Source organism: Aythya fuligula, chromosome Z, assembly GCF_009819795.1.
Source record: "Aythya fuligula isolate bAytFul2 chromosome Z, bAytFul2.pri, whole genome shotgun sequence".
Lineage (NCBI taxonomy): Eukaryota > Metazoa > Chordata > Aves > Anseriformes > Anatidae > Aythya > Aythya fuligula.
In genome coordinates, this window is record NC_045593.1 from 12,337,206 (window position 1) to 12,361,407 (window position 24,202).

General features: G+C 37.3%; 1 protein-coding gene across 4 annotated transcripts in view; it reads left to right on the top strand.

Annotated features, from left to right (window-relative positions):
• The window catches only part of RAI14 (retinoic acid induced 14), an 85,878-nt gene extending 61,928 nt beyond the window's left edge, over positions 1 to 23,950 (top strand). For 3 of the 4 annotated variants that reach the window (XM_032205673.1, XM_032205674.1, XM_032205675.1), the window contains exons 4-18: positions 4,220 to 4,308; positions 6,042 to 6,106; positions 8,253 to 8,310; positions 9,033 to 9,103; positions 10,529 to 10,635; positions 13,064 to 13,242; positions 13,910 to 13,938; positions 14,994 to 15,080; positions 15,726 to 15,803; positions 16,522 to 16,582; positions 16,919 to 17,037; positions 17,547 to 19,073; positions 19,873 to 20,022; positions 21,590 to 21,655; positions 21,908 to 23,950. In XM_032205673.1, the coding sequence (XP_032061564.1) occupies positions 4,220 to 4,308; positions 6,042 to 6,106; positions 8,253 to 8,310; positions 9,033 to 9,103; positions 10,529 to 10,635; positions 13,064 to 13,242; positions 13,910 to 13,938; positions 14,994 to 15,080; positions 15,726 to 15,803; positions 16,522 to 16,582; positions 16,919 to 17,037; positions 17,547 to 19,073; positions 19,873 to 20,022; positions 21,590 to 21,655; positions 21,908 to 21,985 (2,764 nt within the window). In that variant the 3' untranslated portion in view covers positions 21,986 to 23,950. The remainder of the gene's footprint in view (positions 1 to 4,219; positions 4,309 to 6,041; positions 6,107 to 8,252; positions 8,311 to 9,032; positions 9,104 to 10,528; positions 10,636 to 13,063; positions 13,243 to 13,909; positions 13,939 to 14,993; positions 15,081 to 15,725; positions 15,804 to 16,521; positions 16,583 to 16,918; positions 17,038 to 17,546; positions 19,074 to 19,872; positions 20,023 to 21,589; positions 21,656 to 21,907) is intronic. The other variant, XM_032205676.1, reaches the window with a different exon arrangement.
• Positions 23,951 to 24,202: the final 252 nt, after the last annotated feature.

Below are 24,202 nucleotides of genomic sequence, written 5' to 3' on the forward strand. Positions count from 1 at the left end.
AAAAAAAAAAAAAAAAAAAAAAAAAAAAGTAGTAAAATTTACTGCACTTTTCTGTTTGAGTTACTCTCTGGCATTTAAATAATTTCTGGAAATACTCATTCTTGACTTCTTAGCAAAGACTAGGTGTATCTAAACTCTTGTGCTCTCTGTCGGACACCCACTGAAGAAATCTCCATTCTCTTGCTAGTTTGACTTCATAACTGAAACACAGAAAATAAAAAATCCTTAGCACTGAGTAAACGACTGGCTTACTTAGGACAGTCATGTTTCACTAACATCTATCTGTAAGAAATCTGCTGTTCTCAACTAATTCAGGGATGTCATATGCAGCTGTCCACACCATTCAGTCAGCAAGCATTCATAAAAAGAATCTATCAATGCATTTGAAAATGTTACTTGAGTAACCTTTTTTGGTCAGGAAAAAATTACACCTTACACGACTTGGAGATGATAGCCTTGCAGCTGTTTTCCAGTTGACTCCAAATCTAATGAAATTTTGCTGTGTTCCCGCTTACTGTCAAGGCTGTTTGCTCCAAACAGGTTTTGTGTTTTTCCTGAAGAATGTCATTTATCATTTTATCCTGTTCATAACTGAGTAGTTGCGGGACCTGTACATTCCTGGTGGAAAAAAGCAGTGTCAAACAACTGATCTTTATCAGCTGCTGCAGAGGTGGGTCTGATTTCTGACATGCCTCATTTCTGGATCCAGTGGGAAGGGTGGCTGCTACTCTGCTGCACCGAAAGGTCTGGAGATGATAGTAGAAGACCATCCTGTGCCACAGGCATGGTAGAAATGTTTGATAGCAATAAAAGAAATCTGTCTCAAATCAATTCAGTCTGAGGTACCAATATTTAGCTGGGAGTATCAGCAACAGGCTTCTCTTTTGTGAAAGAAAAATGAACTATGTTGGAATGGGGATTTAGACTGAGTGAGAATGTAACCCTCAGTGTGGCCCTTGCTCCAAATCAAAACTTAGATGTTTGTTTTTATTTGCCTAAATCATTGCAAAACCAGGAAGTGGGAGGAAAAGTTGTTTGCTTTCATATAAAGGGAAGTTTATTCATGAAGGATGCAAGTAAAAGGCACCACTGCTCAAGGCTTCCAGATGGTGAGAACTCCAGTGTTTGGAAACCTGCAGCTTTTGCTTCAAGTATTTTAGAAAAGTTTATGTAGCTTGTAAAGAATTATTCTGTACTGAAATCAGTTTCTCCAGGCTTTGTTTCAAGAGCTTCCCTTGCAACACACCAGCCCTCAGTGTCTACATCTGAAGTTTTTTTCATTTTTGGTGGGGGAGGGTGAAGGAGGGACTCATAATTTTAAAATCAGATAGAATTACTCCCCAGGGTGAAGTTTGTGTCCAGTCCTCTGCAAATAACTCTGACTTAAATATGAATGTAATAGGTTCATCCTAGTCCGGAACCATTCTCCTCTCTTTTGTAAGCAGGTCTGATTTCCCAGTGAACCAGTTCAATTTACTAATCTGTAGTAAACTGAACTAGCTGTGTCCCCCACCCCAATTGCTTATGGAATATTAAGAAAAAAAAAGTCTTACTATAGGGTTATGTTAGGGATGATAGCATTAAGGAGCAGACAGATAGACAGTAAACATCTGAGAGTGAGCAGTAGCAGCCCCAACCGTGTTTGACTCAGGTAACTGTATAAATGAATGCGAGTTAAACCTTACCACCCTCTCTTTTCCCAGGACTCTCCAGATTGCTTCTATGTTTTTGCTTTAGTTAGATCCTTACATCTTTCACGCGTGTTCTCTCATCTTTCTCACCACCTGCACTGCTTACAGATGTTTCTTTGATCCTATCAATTTGGGAGAAGCAATACTTTTGATCAGGGTTTCCTTAATTTGTAAATTTTTGATAGCATGAAACTAAGCACATGCATGTGTGATGACTCGTTGAGTACTGCCACAGGAATTGTTTGCATTGGTGGGACTGATTGTTCATAAGTACATAGCCTGAAAGGAGCTAAGTTTTTCTTCTCTGTTTTCTTTGCAGTCTGATTTTACCTAAATCAAACTTCTTTTGCTCTTGCATATTCTTGTGGCATTTAGCATTATCCTCTACAGTCTGTCTCTATAACCTTAATGTTCTTGATTTAGCCAAGTTATTATTATTCAAGTATTTATTATTCATATGAATATAGTCAAGTGTAAGAGAGCCAAGTGTGCGCTTCACAGCCTTCCTGATATTTAAGTGACTTTGATTGTATTGCTTGTCTACACAAATGCATCTGAATCTGTTTCAGTATTTACCAGTATGTTGTGCTGGCCAAATTAGGGGTAATGGAATTTATCAGACTCCCTTTGCCTTCCTCTCCTAGCCATTTTCCCAGAGCCTGAGAAACCTTTTCTTCTGAAGAAGAATGTTTACACAACTTCGCATTGGTCACCAAGTACATGAAGTTTTGATATCTGAATGACTAGAGAACAGCCAGCAGCAGGGCTTCTTATGTTTTTAGAAGTGTTAACTCTTCAGTTTGTTTATGGCAGTAGTGAGCAAGTGGACAAGCATACAGGATATTTTTATACTTGCAGAGAACAGTTCAAAGCTCAAGCACTGCCTGTCTACCATTTGGAGTCAGCAGCAGGCAGTGGGGAAGGACTCCGTGTAGGAAGGGAGATAGTTGCTGTACTTGGTACTTTGTTCCAGGAGTGCTCCTGCTTTGATTAATTCTCAGCCTTTTGCCAGATCTTGTCTGTAGGTCTTTTTCCTCTGCTTGGTTTTCAGGAAGGCTGCAAAGAGTCTGCAGCTTAGAGAACCACAGTGTTGCAGTTCACATACTCTGTGCCAGAAATGTCTGTTTCTTTCTTGCCTGCTATTCCTGGTTGCTCTGCCTAGCATGCTGAATTTTCAGTGCTAGCTTTAACATTTAAAGGAAGCAGTTGTCCGAAATGCAAACTCTTAAATACAGCGGAAATGTGTCTACATGATTAATTAGGCTCCCTTTAGATGCTGGGGGAAAAGGCCTTTAACATACGGGTGTGGTGTGTTAAAAATAAACTTCTGTTTCATAAGATATTAGAAAACATCCCAGGATTACTGGCTTTTTCAGTCTGGGGCATGCTTATGTATGTACCAACTTTTCATACACAATTTAATAGTAATTGAAAGTGTTTTGTCTCTAACTTGCTTTTTTACATTGCATCAGTTGGAAAACAGCTCTCTATATTAAGCTGATATTAGTAAGACCATGGGGAAGTAGTATGTCTGCTTGTACTCCCTCCATATTGTGAGACTCACCTGTGTTGGCACAATATGTATCAGGATGTTATAAACTTCTCCATTTTCAAACGATTTTCCTTTGTCTTTGCTTCTTATCTTAATTAAGTTAGCAGCATGTGTATATGCTTCTGTGAATCAAATTCTGTGAATCCTTGAAATGTCAAGAACGTCAAAGATGAGCTTTCAGTGTAAAAGTCTTGAATTCAGCATAACTTCTTCGGTTTATTCTGCAATCATATCTTTAGTAATTTATGCTGTTCAGTGTGTCCTGCCATGGTGTGGTTGGCAAACTCTTCAAATTTTCCAATGTTCAAACAAGCAGATGCTTGAGATGGGAAAACAAAACCAAAAGTTGGAAAATATATCCCTAGCATAGTCTCAAAAATATCCAGTAGCTGTCATTCCTCCATGTTACATTCACATACACTGATTTATTGATTTATTGATTTATTTATTTTACACACATGCACGCACACACACACACACTTCTCCCCTGTGAAGAAATGTTGGCTCTGTGGAGGACAGTTCAGAAACAGAGTTTGATTAAATTTAATTCAAGAACCAAATTACCTTTTAGAGGAACTAAATTTTGTCTGCTGAAAGAGGACAATTATGATTGTCCTGAGTGTCTAGAGCAAAGCCATTTTTTGAGAGTATTTTCTTCAGTAATTTCCTAAATCCAGGAATTCTATGGGGATATATTGCATCACTAGGAACATTAGTTTACAAATCCTGTTGGACTAGATAGATGCACATAAGGTATATGGCTTGGGTTAATGAAACATCACCCTTTGTAAATGTATGAATACAAAAGTTTTTGATGTGCTTTCTCACTTTCAGAGCAATTATCTTCTTGGGAGGTAGTGGAGGTTTGCCAAAAGATCTAAGGACAGGGAGGGCAGAACTTGCCGGTACTTGATTTATGAATGAAGGAGAAAGGAGGTCTGTAACAGAACAATGACATGTAAATGCTCTCTTCCAGCTTTCACCTGGCAGCTACAAAAGGCCATGTAGAATGCCTGAGGATTATGGTGACACATGGTGCAGACGTGACAGCCCAAGATGGTGCAGGTATGCCTCTAAGAACATAAACATGTAGCATAATATGCTTCATTTGCCTATAGTTCTGTATGTGCAGATTGCAACGAAAATTTGACAGTACTGCTCCCCCTCCCTTGCATACCATGTATGAAAAGCACTTCTAACCTGTGAGGGTTTGGATATGCTTGCTTTTTTGCATATAGAATTCAGATTCTATGCCTTTGAAAATTTTTGCCCTAATACTATAAATGCCAGAATTTATAGTGGACCCCAGTTGCAAAATAATAGTTTGATTTTATTAATTATTGCAGTTATTACACCCCTCCCTCACCCCCCAAACAAACAAACAAACAAACAACTTTCTGTTAACTTCATGTGAGGTTTTGCATAGATTAAATCAAGGTCTTGTGTGTTGCTTTTACGTGTATCCAAGCTATTAACTCCATTAACTGCACAGAAGTTGCAGTAGGACATTTACTCAGGATTATGACATATGGAAAAAAGCTGATACGGGCTAAAACAGAGAGAGAACAGTTAAATATGCTGTTTCAGCCCTTGAAAGTCTATGTCTTTATTATTATTCCACTAGAACAATAATGAGAGCTGAATCTGAAACTGGCAAACACTTCTTAGTATATTTTAGTTGACGTATCTGGGGAATCTGTGACCAGCATTCTGTCAGGCTAGCAGAACCACCTAAATGAAGTGTCAGTATTCTGCCCATGGAATAATGATCTGTAAATGCTGGGTTCAGTTTTAGCCACCAATTACAGCCCTAGTGAATTTGTCATACACTGAAATGATTTGCCTCCATGAGGAAGTGTCTGTGATACTACAAGAAGTATTCAGATTATACATAATGATAAGAGAATATATACACCCAATAGTATTACTCAGAATTCATACTTCATCTTGTCTCAGGTTTTATTAGTCATTTGGATAAATAACAGGTTGCCTGCTCTTGCTTGAAAGTGTCAACCCTGTGTCTCTTAGGAAACGTCTTTTCTGTAAAAGTCTCATTATTTGCTGTGAGGCTCTACTGTCTGGAGTGGCTCTAGTGTCTGTTATTGAGTACTAAATCTTAGCCCCTTCTTTCTTGCACAGATAATTTATTCTTTTGTTGTCTTTGGCCTATGTAATTTTTCAGGGGCTCTGTAAGATAAAACTAGAGGAGAGACTGTGAAATCTTTCATCGCTAATACATAGTCAGTAAATCACTGTATTGCATAGCTAAATATGACCTCACAGATGCTAAGTAAATTAAGAGAAAGGGATGTCTACAAGATGTAAACTGAAGTAGTCATGTGTTCTGAGTCCTCATATATTTGCGTTTCATGGATGATAAAAATTTGTTGTAGTGATGAGTTTAGCTGTTTTTGCTCTTGGTGCTAGTTTTCCTTTTTCATTGCAAAAAAATAAATAAACCATGCAGACACCTTGGCCGACATCTATCTACAAGGGAGGCTGTGTAATTTAGGAAAATTATTTTTTATGAAACAAAACATATCTGCATAAAATTAGACTTCCACTAAGGCGGACTCTGACACAATGTTTGTGTCATTCCTGTATGTAAAGCTAGACATTAAGATTGTTGTTCAGGTAGATAATGGAATAGTCTGCTGTATCTGAAGAAACTGGTAACTTGTAACAAGTAAACTTGTGAACTTGTAACTTGATGCAGGATTTTATTTTTATTTTCTCTTGCTAATTCCAATGCTTTGGAGTGATTGAATGTTTAATTTGCTTTGCTTTTGTTGATCTAGGGCACAGTGCTTTACATCTTGCAGCAAAGAACAGCCACCCTGATTGCATTAAGAGGTTACTTCAGGTAAAGAAAAAAATAATATATTTTTTTTGAGATTTCACATTGGTGTTTCTTCACTAGATACTGACACATTTCCTGTTAATAATCTGCATCATACTCCTATACTGTTGTCCCGTTGCCTTGCAATCAAGAGACGTGCTTGAGTTTAAGACTTTTTAGGCACTGTGAACAGATGATAGAAACATCTCCCCTGAGTTGTCTACAAATTCAGTTTTCCCTGTGCAGCTGATCTGACATAGCGGAGCTGGGTCTCAAGCAGACTAATTTCCCAATTTTAGTCTGTGGTTGGATGGCTTGGAAGTAGATGGTACAGAATAGGTATAGGGAAAGAGGATTCTTAATGTTTGGTGGGACTTTGATAGTGATCTACTGGAATGTTTTCTGTCTGTGCAGTATAAAAGAATCCATTGTTGACCTGTGTCAACAATGGCTGTCAGGTTTGCAGTCAAAGGTAAAAGAAAACAAAGTAGTTTGGTACTAATCCTCAACAACATGACATGAAGCACAGTGAGGGATTAGAAAAAGTAGAAAGAAAGGAGTGGAAGTAGGGGGGTAAGAAAAACAAAAAAGTAGATAAAGAGAAGGTCCTTAGGACACTGAGGGAGGATGAAGATGTGTGTTAGTAAGCAAGGAGGCGCATTGTTCATCTCAGCTCCATTGCAGAAAGCCACATAAGTTTTGTTGATGGAGGTGATCAGATATTTAGAAGGAGTGTAGAATTACCAATAAGATTGTGGCTAAGACAACAGATGAAATAATGAACCTACAAAATAACACCGCCTGAGTGCAGTAACAGAGAAAGGAATTGGATCCCACATCTCAACCTCCAAATTCCTTTCCACTGGTTCCTTCAGGGTTACTCTAGACTCTGTTGTGACTGATGCCTGTCAATGTCTCTGACCATATTGAGTCAAATTTAATCGATTCCCAATCATTGCAAGCTGAACCTCCCACCCCCTTCTCCCCTGCCATTCTTGCACAGTTGGAAGGGGTTATGATTAAGCAGCAAGACTCTTCTCTTTGTGATTTGGTTAGCAAAGTCCACTAGATTCTAGAGCAAACCCATTTAGAGCATAAACAGTGACATCAAGCTGTCACTAATTGTATCGCATGCAAGAGCATGATCAACTCAGCAACTAGACGTGTTTAAATATCTGCTGCCTATTCACATGCCCGCTGTAACCACAAACTGTTTTTGTTGATGTCTTGCTAATTTTATTACAACATATGTATTTTCAAACAAGTTTATAAGTCCAAATTTAGTAATATTCTCCAATAATTCATGCTCTTTGGATTGCTTTCTTGCATCTGTAGACCAACTTTGTGATATAAGGTGTTTGTACGTGTGCGAAATGTCTAATATTAACATAATTATTTTACCCAGGCTGAATCTTGATGTTTTTTGTTATATAATTTAGTAGCCGGCACAAAATTGTTTTATTGGGAAACCATGGAAGAATTGGAGGCAGTGCTACATTTGAAAGTTACAATATCTAATGTTTGACTTCTAGAAACTAAAAATTTCAGTGTGATATCTTTATTTGCCATAAACTAGAAGTAAAATCTTCTGTACCAAAACAAGTCTTTATAAATATTTGCAATTTGGTATTTTTATATTTATTACTTCAAAGCCTAGCTTAATCAGTAAGCAGGTGGCTTAAAATATTACAAAATATAACTGGCTTTTAGATGCTTTAGTTCTTACAAGTGGAAGTGAGGCATTATGTCCTTCAAGAGAAACAATATAATGCTAATGCACTAGAATGTGTTTGCTTTAGCTCCTTGTGTAATGTAAAATATGAGCTTTTGCTTTTCTAAGGCAAGGGGTGGGGAGAAGAGATTCTTTTTGGTTTCCAGATAGAAACTGTTCCAAAACTGTAACTTTTTTTCTAGGGATATCTCTCTTACCATGTGTGTTTCCCATGACTTCAGAAAAGCTCTTACCAAGAAAGGATAGACAAGATTGGTAGAGAGGAAAGCTGTGCTTTTCATCAGTATTCTTGTTCACTTTTATTGTATGGGCTGAACTTCATGGAATAGCTCATAAAACTATTCTCAGAGATGTTCAGCTCTCTGTCCTTAACATCAAACATATGTGTTATTTTCTTGGTGTTTCACTATTTTTTTTTCTCCTTTCTGAACTATACAGTGTAAATGTTCGGTAGACAGCACTGACAATTCTGGGAAAACAGCTTTACACTATGCAGGTAACTTCTTTGTTAAAAGTGTGTACTATGTATTTTGTCATGCTTGATGTTTCTAGCTCATGAGCTTGATGAAGCTTTGTAGGTTCTAAATGCATAAATATAGTGACTCCCTTTCTGCTGATTGAAAAAACAGTGGGCAGAATGGTGAGCTGTATTAAAGTTGGCTTCTTTCTGCTCTGTCATTCCATTTTTTTCTAGCTTTCTTTGACTAATCTTTTGATTTTATTTCCAACTTGAAATATCAGATTTATTGAAATGCCTGCATTTTTAATCTGACAATGGAAGTTTACTTTTCTAAAATTAACATATTATTGACTAATTGAAGATTCGAGTAGCCGAGGGATACGTGTTCGTTCTCATGGCTTATAAATTTGGGGTATTTTTTAATACTGTGAATAGCAAATTTCAGTTAATTATAGTTAGCAAATTCACTCTTACATGTGGAGAGCCATTTAAATACTTAAATATTAAAATAAGGTTGATTCTGACTCAAGCGCTTAAAGATAACATGTTAATTTGGACTATAAATAATAGTTTTATTTCTGCTTACAGCTTGCTGTTCATTCTCTGTCTGTTTCAATCTTCCTTAAAAACAGATATGATTTAATTGTTTTTCTTGAACACCATTGTAATGATGCAATATTGCAAATGGGAAGTGGGGAACACAGGTTTCAAAAAAAGTGTTTCATGGACTTTCATGCTAGTTTTTTTATTTCTTTTAGCTGCGTGTGGTTGTCTTCAGGCAGTTCAACTTCTCTGTGAACACAAATGTCCAATTAACGTCAAAGATTTGGTACGTACCTCTTCTCCCATTGTTCACTTCAAAGCTTTTACCTCCTGCTTCAGTCAATCTCAGGTATCATAGTTCAAAGCAATACTACTGTTGTATTTCATTTTGGATTTCTCTGGCAGAGAATATTCCTTTTGCAGCTTGCCATAGTAGATGTGGGAAACCACTATCATACACTAGTGGTAGGATTTGCTGTTTGTTAAATTGAGGGTTTGATACAAGTGTCTAGAATCCATTCTGATATATTCAAAACACTATTAAAAGTCTTCCCACTCACTCCAGTAGACTGCGGGAAACACATGTTATGTGGCAAGTGCTGCAAAAAAAAAAAAAAAAAAAAAAAACACAACACAATTTGGTATAATGTAAAGGCTAAGGGACAGTACATTCTCTATTATGAAGTGACTACGAACAACCAGATCTATCTGTGAGAATGATGCAGTTGCCTGATAGAAAACCCTGATGATAAAGATAGTGGATGTGACAGAAATTAGACCAAAAAAAGAGGGGAGAGGAGGGCATTTAACTTTTTTTTTTCTTTCTTCCATCTTATCTTCCTATCTGGTCTTTTTGATGAGTTAAAAAAAAAACAAACAACAAAATGCTCATGAAAATTAGATCTAAAATTTCAGCAGATGCATTTTAAAGGCAGAAACATTTGTCTTTTTTTGTTTAATCCTAAGAATTAGGAAGGCTATGGGAGAATCTTAAGATGCCCTCAACTGCATCATGGGTGATCATGAGGAAGACATAGCTAAACCCACCTCAGGTGCACAACAAAATGATGTCAAGCAATGGTCACAGTTTGGGCAGTAGAACTGATTGGGAAATTCCAATTATGCGTTAAGGAAAAAAAGAATTATTACCATGTAGGTGGTGAAACATTGGAAATGGGACCAAAAGACACCATGGTGTCTCTGTCTGTGGACATGCTTAAAACCTGACTGGACAAGTCTCTGAGCAATGTACTGTGAAGTTTGCCTTTCTTTGGAATGAGGGCAAAGGAGAAAAAAAAATCTCTGAAGTTGTCTTCCAATTGAAGTCACTCTGTTATTGTAAGAAATGTTGTATTTTTGCCTTGTACTTAAAATTTGCCTTGTACTTAAAATTAACCTTTTTGTTGTGGACTTATTTATAGGCATTGTATAGTTGCAAAATCACCGTGTTATAGCATTAAGCAAACAGAAAAGGGAGTACAGACAGCAAAAAGCATTCCTGTTCCTAATGCTTTGTTGAGTGATTCCATTCCCAGTACTAAAGGGAGAAATTAAATAAACCCAGCTACATTTATGGTACATGAGAAAAATGTACAGATAGTGCCTTGTTTGTGCTGTGTAGAAGGAAGGTGCATAGCTGACCTTTAAATCTCAGGGTGGTATTTGTAAGTTGTTGAATTATTGTTTATAGTTTCTTTAAATGCATTCCTAGGATGGGAACATACCTCTGCTGCTTGCAGTACAAAATGGTCATACAGAAGTCTGCAAATACCTTCTGGATCACGGAGCAGACGTCAACACCAGGGATAAAAATGGAAGGTACAGCAGGTTAACCATCACCATGTTAATTCTTTCTCAGGGCTGACTGTCAAATGATGCTCTCTTCCCAAAACCATTGTTATGTGAAATATTGCTTTCAATACCAGAGAGAATATCCCAATTGTCAAGAAAGCTTACAGAATTCTGCCTAAAGGGAAAGAAACTAAATAACTCTAAAACTAGATCATGCCTGTAAGATTTTTGTTGGGTTACCAGAGCAGGAAATCCCATTTTAAAATCATTCCTACAAAAGTTTGAATGATAACATTTGCCCACATGTCACTTTGTATGTGTCCCAGTTTTCAATGCTGCTCTGTTCTTGGCGTGAGTTAGTTTCTCCAATTTTAATCTGAAAACTGTTACTTGGGAGTGACATCCATGGGGAGCTCTCTTTTCTAACGTAACACAGCCACAGCACCAAGAGAAAATACAATAAAACTGTTGTATCATGGAGATTCTGTCGTCTTAGAAAGTGCCGTTTAGCGACTTGTTGCATTAATAGACGTCTAGTGTGTCAGAAAAATGTGTTTAAACCAGAGCATCCTTGTGGAAAAAAATATACTCAATGTACTCATTTTGATGATACTGATTAAGTTCAAGAGTTTTTGAAAATTATGGACTGTTTTATAAACGATGAAATGGCAAAGGTAAGGCCAGATGCTGAGAAGACTTGGCACTTAATAATTATCTTGATTATTATGTGATACAATGCCCATATTGTTCTTTGGGAACACCTGGAAGGATGAGACTGGGCCCTAGCTTGATTTATGAGAGTTCAAAGTTCTATTAGTCTGCTTTTTGTTTTAAGTTGCCTAAAGAAAACCCCTTTGTTAGTTCTCAGTTGGTTCGTTTGTTTGAATGGCCTCCACAGTGCTTTGAACTCAAGGTGCTACCATTCTGGGACCTCTGCCTTTCTCTCACTAGCTTACTTTTAATCAAGAGGTAGTGCTAACAGGTTGTAATTTAATTGGATGGAGGTATTTCTGTTATAAATAAGACAGTACTTGCAAGTTTGGTATTCCTTATTATTATTTTTTTTTTTTTAAAGAAAGTACAGTGTGTAAAAGCAAGAAAAACTATGTAACATGGAATGTACCATTTTAATTCCAACTTTCCTTATGGTAAGGAGAATAACTGCTCTGGCATCTCTTGTTCACAGAATCGATTGCATATTTAATGAAAAAGCAGAAGCCTTAACAGGAGGAGAAAGAGAGAGAGCCTTTGAAAATGGCTTGTCCAATTCCGTCTGTTGTCCAGACTAAGCTAGTCATTTTGGCAGTCTAAAACCATCCCTGTGAAACTGCTATCCAAGTTACCACTCAACATTTGACTTTTTAGCACAGTACTGCAACAGCCATCACTTCCTGAGGGCTCACCTGTTACAGGGAGTGTGTTTAATTCATCAGTGAAATGGTTGCCTTACTATCTAGCAAATACCTAAACAACTGGGGTTGTTCAGCCTAGAGAAAATGAATCTCAGGAGAGACCTTATCACACTCTACAGTTACCTTAAGGGAGGCTATACGGAGGTGGGGACTTGACTTTTCTCCCAAGCACCAAGTGATAAGACGAGGGGAAATGGCCTCAAATTACACCAAGGAAGGCTTAGGTTGAATATTGGGAGAAATTTCTGTAGTAACTTCTCAGTTTCATACCTGCACTGAGAAACGTAGTTGCGTGTGAACTTGGTCAGCCTATTAGGAATGATTTCGTATTTAAAAGGGAGAATTCTGTTGTGTCAGGAAAGCAATATTAGAGCATGCTCGAGAGGTGGGGTTTTCTGTGTTTTTGTAATTATCCTATGTGTGGTTTCTGATCCCTAAAAGTCACTGAGGAAAAACAGACACAACCTGTTAGGAAAATGCTCCTTCTGTATGTTACCCTTACTGTAGGAGGCACTGTCAAGCTGCCCTGTGTTGGAGAGGGAATTGATTGTGATATAAGACACTTCTTTATCTTTTTTATTTGAGAATGGCTCAGTATTTGAGGTCAAACCACCCTTCAGTCTCACTGAAGAGTTTTGAGAAATATATTTAGCTTTGTGGGTGATACCTGCTTAAAAACAACATGAAATAAAGGCTTTCGTGTTGTAATTGAAGTGTGACAGTGAGATCTGATAGTCTGACTTTATCCTTCATCCACTTCTCTCTCTCCTTTTAGCTTCACGAACCCATTTTTAGAAATGTTTGGAGATATGTGCAAAGTATAACAGGCCTTTGCAGAAGGTCCAGCTGGGGTGTATGGGGAAGAGGAGGAAGGGCAGGCAGGTGTCTGTGCATAGAAAAGACAGTTGCACATATGTGTTGATACATATGTTGATAAAATTTTGTTCTTCGTTACACAATACCTGTCACTCTTTCTTTCTTACAAAATGAGCTGCCGCTTCAAAGGCTATTCTTGATAATTTTATCTTGTTTCTTTTGTCCAGAACTGCTTTGATGATGGCTTGTGAAGCTGGTAACCTTAACATGGTGGAAGCGTTCCTTAAGAAAGGTGCAGATGTCAGTTTAGTAGACGTCTTTGGGCAGAATGCCATGCATTACTCCAAAATCTCTGAGAATGCAGGGATCCAGAATCTCCTATCATCAAAGTTATCTCAGGATGTGGGTACGTAAGAGATGCTGTTATACTGTTTGTCCCTTTTCATTTTGGCTATGTTTATGTTTATTAATGAACAAATTTACTTTGTAAAGTAACCTGAAAATTTTCAAAAGCTACCTTCAAGATGGTCTGTCTGAAGCTTTTCAAAACAGGAAAATGTGGTACTTGCTGTATATGGTAATATGCAATGGGAGACAAAATATTCAGCAGGGCAAACAGGTGGTCTCGAGAAAGACAAGGTAAGCGGATATAACAGCATAATGAACTCTTGCATAGAATTTGAACTAGATCTTCTCTTTATTATGTGAAAGACTATGTTTAGCTCCTCAGTAGAAGGATTCAGAAGGAACTAATGCAGACGGGACTTTATGGTCAAGCTAAAACAGATTTTTGAACTAGTAAGTTAATGTGAACGAATGGTGAGAGGCTACAGTAGAAGCAGAGTTGTCACAATCCTTCGAATTTTTTATCACTGTGAAACAAACAAAAAAAAGCAGCGGAGAAGATGTATTTAAATGGAATTTTTAATTTTAAGTATATTGCTCAGATTTCAAACAGGAGTTCAAAAAACAAACAGCATTTATGATGCAGGAAGTAGAGCTGAGAGAAGGGTTAGGCAAATAACATATTCCTTGATCGTTGTTCTTAATTCTGCTTTTTTCTTGCTTCACAGATACAAAGTCACCAACTAAATCAAAGCAGGTATTTATCCTTTTGATTTTAAAAATACTTGGGCTTTAAAGGCTTGTAGCTCATGGAAAAAATAGTAACTGCCATGACTAGTAGCAGTAGATGTGACTAGTAGCTAGTAGTCATTGTAAGACGCACATCTAATAACTGCTCTGTAATGTGAAAAGTTTTTGTTGCTTATTTAAAGAATGTCTTTCAGGAACATCAGTTTGGGGTTTACCTTCTCTCTGACATAGCTGCCAGATTCCTCAGTGAGAAAAGGAAGGGAGGTTGCATGTGCATGCGCACATGTGTGCCAGGAGGATACTCCGCCATTTTCATGTATTGCAGGAGCTTTGCTGGACTCCGGTCTCTTAAAAGTGTATAAAAAATCACCCATAAAAGTTTTCTGTTTCCAAAACATCTATCTGAAGGTTTTCCCTGGTTGCACCTTACTGGTGACCCCCATCTGTTGAGACTCTTACCAGATTTAGGCAATTAAATAAGTTTCTTACATTCTGTATTTAGTATCATGCTATCTTGGAGTGCAAATATCTTGCAGACTTACTTGCTGGTGGCTGGAAATTAGACGAGGGTGCTATGTATTAGTTCATTCTTTCTCTGAGTGGAGAAGTTGGGTTTTTCAGGGAGTTCAGGCAGAAGCTGATGGAGGGGAAACGTGGTAGCTGTTAAGAGTGGCATGGCTGGAATATGAATGAATGGAAGTTGATGGAGAGGAAAGATGGTAGCTATTAAGAATGGCATGACTGGACTATGAATGAATTTCTGAAAATATTCAAAATCACTAGTGCTAAACTTGTTGTCAGCTTCTGCTTTTTCACTAAATCTTGTTTGTTTTCACTGAAGCATGGATTACAAAGGAACATATTCTTATTGTTAGGCATGTTTAATATCTTTGTGTTATTAGTGATGTAGTCTTTACATAGAAAAAAAGGAGCTGCATGAGCTGCTAAAGTTGATATTAATGTGGGAAAATATATATGTATATATATATTTGTGAAACAACTTGCTCGGACTTTACTAACCAAACTAACAAACCTACCTTCTCTGGCTGGTGAAACTTTCAGCATGATCAAGGCTCTAAATTAAGTTCAGAAAGAAGTGGAACTCCAAAAAAACGCAAAGCCCCACCTCCTCCTATCAGTCCTATTCAGGTAAAGAAAAGACCAATCTTGAGATACTTTTAGGGGATGAAGAGCATTTTGACCATTATGTGAATGATGTGGGCTGAATTTGAGCTGTCTCTCCTACTTTATATGCCTGTCATATTATGAGTGCTTTTCCTGACATGAAGATGACACCATGAAAATACACATTGATGAGTTTAACTAAGAAAATTGCTTGAAATACAGCATGGTTTAAGATGCAGTAGTACAAACTTTACTGTACAGGTGCTTTTTCTATCTAAAATTGAAGGTTTGCTTGTTTTGCAGACTTCCTTAAGTAAATTACATGTATTTTAAATCCACATATGTATGTACACGTTATTATATGCACATATACATATGATAGTAAAACACTTAAATTGATTTGTATAGTATACCAAAATACAGTTTAACAGGTTTTATGTTAAACAGAAAAGCTATCCGTACAACAAACGCATTGCAAGTGTGATACTGGCTCAAAAGAGTACTGAATAATTAAATTTGCTCTTTGAAATTAACTGAGTTGTTACTTATGTTAGTGCAAGGAAAAGTGCTCGCATGTGTTTTTGTCTATATATGGCACATGTTGGAGGATTAGTTATATGGACGCATACGTATGTATACATATACTTATTTCTATATAATCTTTTACAGCTTAGTGATTTGTCCTCTCCACGCTCATCAACTTCAACTCCCATGACAGGAAAAGGACAGGCTTTCTTTGCTGACCAGGTATGTGAGATGTCAAAGTTTTCTTTCTTTCTCAAAGTTTTCTTACTAAGTATGGGGGAAGAATGTGTAATACCATAGCAATTTATTTTGCTGACTGCAGAATGTCCTGTGAATTAATTAGCAGCATTTTAAGAATAAAAAGGAATCTAAATCTATTTCAATGTAATTTACAAAGCAAATGTGGATTGCTTTAATGTTTAACGAACATCTAAATAGAATTAGTCATAAACTAGTCAGTATATAGGAATATGGTTGTGAAAGTTTATTAATGGTGTGAGAACTCATTAGCTAATAGCAGTGAAATATATGGGATTGTGTTGCAAAAAGTAGCGACCCTGTCACCAAAAGACATCAGGCAAATACTTGAGCGTGTTCTGTCTCATATTTGTCTTATGGTTTTGAAGTTTATCTTAGGGTATTGAAGATTTCTTTTTAAGTACACCACAATATATTGCAGCAATTTATCACAGGGGCTGCAGCTTTTCCAAACTATCTGTGGGATAGTAGCCCCAATTACATTCTCATTTAATGAGACCTAGGCAATTTAATTTCTGTCCTGGCCACATGCTACAATTGAAATTAAAAAAAAAAAAAAAAAAAGTTTTGCCAGGTTTCACCCAACAAGGTCTATGCTATTTATATTTATCTTCTGTGAATTGTCCAACTTTACATCTGCTTTCTGTGAAAGTGTTTTTTAAATTTTTTTCTCATGTCTCAGCAAGAAGAATTCAGCTCCTTGCTTCGAGATAATAAAGACAGACTGAGTGACAGCACAACAGGTATACAATAAAGCTTAATCCTTATTTTCTCACTTGGTTAGGTTTTTTAGGTGTTGTGAAAAGTCTGTCTGTTCAGATGTGCTCTGTGTCATTCTACTTAGAATGTGAGTCACAGTAAATGTTGGGAATAATGTTATGTAATGTCACTACCAGCTGCCACCTGCTTCTATTGGGTGACATAACACGTTTTTGGGGAAACAGCTCTAGGAATTGTTCACGTGTTCACTGCACTTAATAGTCATGAAAACAAAGTGTTTAATTTGGAAAGCAAAATAACTAGCTAGCTGTGGGATCGGTTCAAGTTCTGAAAGCTTTTGAATCTTTTTTCCTCCAAAGGTGCTGATAGTTTATTGGACGTGAGTTCTGAAACTGAACAGCAAGATCTACTTATGCTGATGCAAGCAAAAATTGCTTCTTTGACATTACACAATAAGGAGCTACAGGACAAATTACAGGTGGTGTATTTTGTGCTGTTCTAGTGCTCTGTTAACCTCTTAGTGGAACAAAGAGCTGCTAACCGATTTAAAGAGATGTTCTGTAAATATAAAGAGCTTGTGGTGCTCATCATTGAAACACTCTGCATCCAGAGGATTAAAATTAGTGTTTTGATCCTTTTCCCATGAATTACTGAATATCTTTGCTTACTATGATAGTTGTATTCTAAAATATGCTGTTAACAGTTGTGTTAGCAGATCTGATTTTAATTTGCTTAGCTTTGATTATTAGCATACGGAGATCAACACAGACTATCAGAGGAGCTTGGCACTTGCTGCCTTCTGTCACTGTAGATGATTAAATGGGACCAGCTGGGTTCTGAGTTGAAACCCAAAGGTTTCTTCCATGGTGCTTTAATTGCCCATCTTTGTAGGATGTGGCAAGGATTGTTTCCTTTTTCGTCTGTATTTTGTTTTAAATAAATGTATTTGCTTTTATCATGCATTTGTTTGGGTTTCTTTTTGCACAGGAAAGAACACCTAAAGAAGTGGATTCTGCGATTGATTCTTATCATTCAACCCAAACAGAGCTTGATCAAGCAGTAGATAGACAAAATGAGTGCTTAGCTCAGGAGCTGAAGCCTACATTAAAAGCCACCCAAATTCAAGAAAACTTGGCAAGCCCTAGTGAAGTAAAAATAAAGTACCTCCAGGAAGACTTAATGGATGTGCAGAGGAAATTAGAAAATTCTGAAGCCAAAAGAAAGCACTTAGAAGCTCAGTTCCAGTCCAGAGTTCCAGAAGCAGATCGCTTAAATAACACAGACATTTCAGAAAATGGCTCTGATCTTAACGTGAAGTTCCAAGAAACTCAAAACAGGTATGAGGAAACTGTGAAAGATGTTTTGAATGTACAGAGGCAGGTGAAACTGGGTCTCATTTCTTCTGAAAGTGAAGAAACCAGTTCCGAGCTCAGTAGGTTGAAGGTGACCTGTGAAGAAGTTGAAGTGCTTAAGCAAGAATTGAAGAAAGCATTGGAGGAAAGTGAAAGACAAAAAGAGAAAGTGAGAGAGCTCCAGAAAAAGTTTGAAGAAAGAGAGCAGAATGTGGCAGGCAAATTGTCTGTGGAAGAATGTGAAGAAATAAGGAATTCATATTGTTCAGTTATTGATAATATTAATCAGGAGAAGGCACTGTTGATTGAGAGGTACAAAGAAGGGCAAGAGGAAATTAAGAGGCTACAGGACAAGCTGACAAATCAGACACAGTTACAGTCTAGTGCTGAGTCTGGAGAAATGAAAGATGCAATGCACAGAATGATAGATGAGCTCAACAGGCAACTTAGTGAATTGTCACAATTGTACAAGGAGGCACAAGTAGAGCTTGAAGATTATAGGAAGAGAAAAACTCTGGATGATATCGCTGTGGACTACATTCCTAGAGATGAACATGAGAAACTGATGCAGGTAACAAATTCTTTGAAATACAAAGCAGAGAGTGAATTATCAGAGATGAAATCACAGTACACAAAAGTATTAGATGAAGCAGAAGAACTAAAGCAACTGTTAGACAGTCAGAAACAAAACTCTTTGCCAATTACTGAACACCATCAGGTGATGAATGTGCTCCGAAGTACTGTAAAGGAAATGGAGGAGGAAATAAATGAGCTCAAAGGACTGCTTACCAACAAGGAAAGTGAAGTAAGAAACCTGCAGAAGGAATTACTGGAAGAAAAAGCTGCAATTAATGAAGCAATGGTACCCAAGGCTACGTATGAAAAACTCCAGTCTTCATTAGAGGGTGAAGTTAGTGCTTTGTCATCCAAATTGAAGGATGTAATCAAAGAGAAGGAAAATGTGTCCTTGGATGTTATGCAACTGAGAAATGAAATTTTGCATTTGAAAGAAGAGAAAGAAGGCATGCATACTCTGCTTGAAGCAAAGGAACAGGAGGTGACTGGTCTTCACCAAAAGTACCATCAAGCTCAAGAAGATTTACTTGAAATGAAAAGATACTCTGAAAGCACATCAAAACTAGAAGAGGACAAAGATAAAAAGGTTAGTAATTCACTGCTGTGGAGGGAGTAGTACACGAATTCAGACTACAAAACATATTGGAAGGTGCATGAGTGACCTTAAGCCCCAGTTGGTGTAAGGTGTCACAGAGCGGAGTAACATTGGAGTTCATGTGACCATCTGAAAATTCAGATGCCAAAGTACTGTCTCACAGATCTTAATGTCAAAGGAGTTTTTATTCAGCATTTTTGACTTCAGTTACCTTCCTCTCTGGTGGAGATAAGCATCTTTCTGTTCACCTCCTAAGTTATGTTCAGGTAAGGTTCAGAGAATTCAGTGAACCTAACCTGAATTGAGCAAATTCAAAGTTGAATTTAGAGCAGGAAGAGGTTCGTGAGGAGACAAAGAAACATCAGGATCAGGAAGCAGCAGACATTCACTATTCTGAGTTTACTGTATCATCTCAACCTCAGTGTGACAGCTGTTTTTCCTGTGCAACTATGTCACAATTTCTTTATAAAAAGCTATGCATTTTGCTTAGTATGAATAGCTGGCCTGTTTGGTATGTTTCGGTCTTTTGTTAAGACACAGCATTTGCAAAGGTGGTAAATACCATCTTTGTAAATATTACCTTTTCAGAGCCAGGAATGCATTCTGAAGGACTGCTAGGATTGTGGTAGAGAAGCATTGTTTACATGACATCTCTGTCCATTGAGTTTTCATCTAGTTTTCTGCCACTTTTTAAATATAAGTCACAAATACTTATTTGTATAGGATGAGACCCGTGGGAATATAGTATGCCTTGCAGCTTTTCATGAAAACCTATTTTTCACCTTCATAGATCAATGAAATGTCCAAGGAGGTCAGCAAATTAAAAGAAGCATTGAACAGCCTTTCTCAGCTTTCCTACTCAACCAGTGCCCCCAAAAGACAAAGCCAACAGCTGGAGGCGTTACAACAACAAGTGAAGCAGTTGCAAAACCAACTGACCGTAAGTAGATAATAATAAATAATAGTTCATAAACCCACCATTATTGCCAGTTCTCCAAAAGCGTGCGTGGCATTCTTAACTCTGCCTTATTTAAAATGAGGTACAGTCAATAAGTACGAGAGTTTTCATACAGAAATTTTGTAATGCTCTGAAACATGTAGGAATCCGCAAGTCACTTCAGATGTCTTTTTTCCAGAAATAGTCTAACTAAAGAAAACTATTTTTCTGTATATATTTCTTCAGATCGATAATGGATCAAAGTTTCTGCACTTGTAGTGGAATGTAGTGACCAGACCTGCTGCTGAGACCCTGATTTGTGAAAAATCTGGCCAGTGTGCAGTGGACTAAAGTTGTGTTTTCTCAGGAATGTGTATTAAAAGATTAAATCTTTTTGTTATTTTAAGCCAAAAGAAACATGACTTTTTGGAAGAAAATAGTCACTGAAAGCGTGAAGTTTCAAATCAAGCAAGTCCATCTGTTTACAGGAATCGCAGTTCATTTTCTGAAATTCTGAACAGCTTAAAGACTTTTTAAAATTGTACTTGCTTGTATATGAGAGGCTCAGTCTTCTAAGTCAGGTTGAGCCATAATTGCTATTTCCAAATGTTTGCCTGTCCAAAGAAGCATTTTCACTCACTTTAGAGAGGGTGAAGAGAAGGTACTTCCCACCAGAGACTCATTTGTAGAGAGCTCTGGAATAACATTTGAAAGGAAAATTCTCAGCCCGATGGACTAAATGCCTTAACTGTTATGTGCTGTCCTGTCATCCCCAGCAGACAGATGCAGGAGTTAATATGCACATGAGCCAGAAAAATTCCCTTGCAGTGAGGAGAAATAAATAGGTAGATAGTTAAACACCGTGTCCTGTCAGTGTGTAGGCTTGTATTTCCTATCCCAGTCCACCAAATTAATAAGGAGCCTTCATCTCTCATAGCTCAAGGATCAGCAAATTAGTGCAAAGATACACAACAAATTAGGAGATGCATACGACTTAAAACAGGAAACATTCTTTCCTTCTCTTACACTGGCTTTCCTGGCAGCTTCATGTTTGTTTGGAAAGATTGCTTCTGGGATGTGGCAGTCTGATCACAAAAAAGGTGTTTGACTTTCCTTGTTTGAATGTATAGTAATTAACTGAGAATTTCATAGATTAAGACCTTTGTAAGCATCTCCTTCACCAGAAGAGTCAAGGGTTGATTTGTCAGAATATTGTTGGCTTTCCTTGGTTACTTCTGGTTTCTGATAAACTGAGAAGCAGAGTATGTGCTTGTTCCACATCTTTGCAGCTCAGGACTTCTTGCAACTAATATCATCTCACCATTTATTTATTTATTTGTTTGTTTGTTTGTTTGTTTATTACAAAGTTGGCTAGAATTACAGCATTTCTGTGGACTATGTTTCCCAGCAAATTATGTTTTAGATAGCTAGCAGCACAGTCCTGTGTTTGAGCTAGTTTTCCACCCATACATTAGATTATCACTTTCACAGAGCTCCATACGTCTAGGTGAGGAGTTCTGAATTCCACAGTTCTGAATACTCTGTGACTTTCTGCTTAACTATTTTCTAGGAAACAAAGAAACAACATCAGGAAATCGTGTCGGTTTACCGGATGCATCTTCTCTACGCTGTGCAGGTATGGTTAGATATTACTCATTACACGGTGTTTTAATGGAATATGTTTTTGCTGCAGATCTATTCAGAACATTGCAGGTTGTATTGAACACATAGTACCTGAAAGAATTGACTGTTTAAGCACAAATTTAACACTGTTTTCTTTTGGAAAATTGGTGTAATTCTTATATCTTAAAAATAGTTTGTAAACCTTTTCAATGAGTTGGGAAATGTTTGAATTCAGTCACCTTTTCTTCTTTCTCCCCTTGTCTAGGGTCAAATGGATGAAGATGTCCAGAAGGTGCTTAAACAAATTCTATCGATGTGCAAAAGCCAATCACAGAAAAAGTAAACAAACAAACAAACAAGCAAAACTCCCTATTTTCATTAATCCTGTTGTGGGTGTTTATCTAGATTTGCCTTAAAGTAAGATTTTAAACAGGCAATTTGCTGCTTTTTTGTTGTTGTTGTGCTGTTTGTGAGGTGGATTAATTTGTTTGTCTCTACCACTTTCCATGTGCATAGACATGTGCAGTAACTAAACACATGCCTGCTTTTCATAGCCAAAATGCAAGTATGTTCTTCAGACTTTTTACTTAGGCCACTACATGTCGTGTTTACCCTGAAACTGCTTTCTAGCTTCCTCCCAGAGGGAGATTAATATGGAGGCAAGCACTCATGCCACCTGGGTAAAGGAGAAATTCTCCATGTCTCCTTTACCTGTGTATAAGCTGCATATTGTTATTGGGGATAGGCATAATTGCTTGATGTTGTAGCACTCAGATTCAAGACATTTTGCCATACGCACTCTTTGGCAGAGCAGAAGCAAGCCTTGCAGCAGTGAGCAGAAGTAGGTATTTATGGTAAGCCAGAACATCAAACAGCTATACTTCTTAACTTAGTTTTGTTTTAGATTAGCACACCATACTGTAGCTGTCCCAACCCATCCAATGCACTGAGTACACAAAAATCATACCATGCTTCATAGTTTCCTTGAACTGCCTGCTAGTGGAATGAAACTATTTCAAAAGGTAAAGTAATTAGTCTATTGAAGTTCTGTACAAAGCAGTACAGAAAGGCTTGTAGAAACAACTCATGATAGGTTTAGCTATCTATGCAAGTGTTGGCCATGAAGCTCAGGAACAAAACCAGAACATATACTTTAGACAAGGGATTCTAGTGAACACAGGATGTTTACAGGGAATGTCAATGCCTCATATTTCCTAACCTCACTTTTGTAAAGATCTTCTCTTCAGTATATTTTTATTGGCCCTCTAATGAATTTTTTTTTGTAACTAAACCGTTTTTCTACGTAATGTTTGCATTAAGCTTATTAACAAATATTTTTAGGTAACCGTGTTTTAGAGAGTTCCTTTCTATACCCCCAAATATTCAGTAATAGTGAAGCATAGAGAAGTGTTCTCAGTTTGAAAAAGATCTGTATGGAATAATAGACCTGTCCATTGGTGTGGTCCAGAGCAGTGAAGTGTAAAATACAATTTAGCCTGCTGTTTCAACAAATGTAGAAATGAAGGTAGAGAAGAGCAAAATGCGTCAAAAATTTCTACATGTTGTTTCTAGAGGCCAGAGGCATTAAGAAAGCCTTTGTCAGCACTTTTAAATTTCGAAGTCAAATAAAAATGCCTGATGAATGATGTATGGCTTATTATGAAGCTATGGAAGAATTCTTCTAAGCACACACTGCACTCGAGGGTACAACCATTTGAACTAGCTTGCAGCTTCACTATATTTGTCTTATTTCTGGTAGTAGATATGTCTCTAATAGAGAAATCTCCAGAGCTATATAATCTGAAGTTTATATAGAGTCATAATATGACAAGAGTCAGCAGTGCCTGAGGCTGACTGGACTCATAGTGCACTTATATCAGATAATTCCTAACCCTGGCAAAGCAAAAATGGATTTTAAAAACAAACAAATAAAACATTCTTTTGCATCAGTTAGACCTTGGTGTTACTTTTCTTGGGTGGTTTAACTAATGCCTGCTAATTTTGGACAGTATTTTATAGTTAGATGATTTTGAAAATGCTCCAAAGAAATGTGAAAAGAATTTTGCTGCAGCACTTCAGAATGAACAACAAGATTTTAAGCATGCCAATGCTGCGAAGTATAAAACTTGATGAACCATTTTGTAAGTTGCCTATGGATTTAGTCTTCTACTTTGTTTTGGTTTGTATATTTATTACAATTATCTTTGTGGAATATTGAAAATTATACACTACAGCATAGCAAGTTTCTTTATATGTAATTTACCAGAAGTTTCCTTATGCAGCAAAATAAACTATTTCCAATTTTTCATCTTGGTTCTCCTTGTGCCTTCAGTTACTTTTTATCTCAAGGGTAATCTCACCACACTCACTGCTTTAATGTAGTACAAATGTGTTCTGTACTCCATGTTCAGATACCTGTCAGATGTATGGCTTGTACTGAATCTACACCAAACCCAGCGCAACCACTTTGGCAGATTATGCCTTGTGTTGGATTGATAGGTTGAGATATTTCTACCATGGGTGTCCTGCTAGAAGTACTACCCCTGCTAGAAGGGTCTTC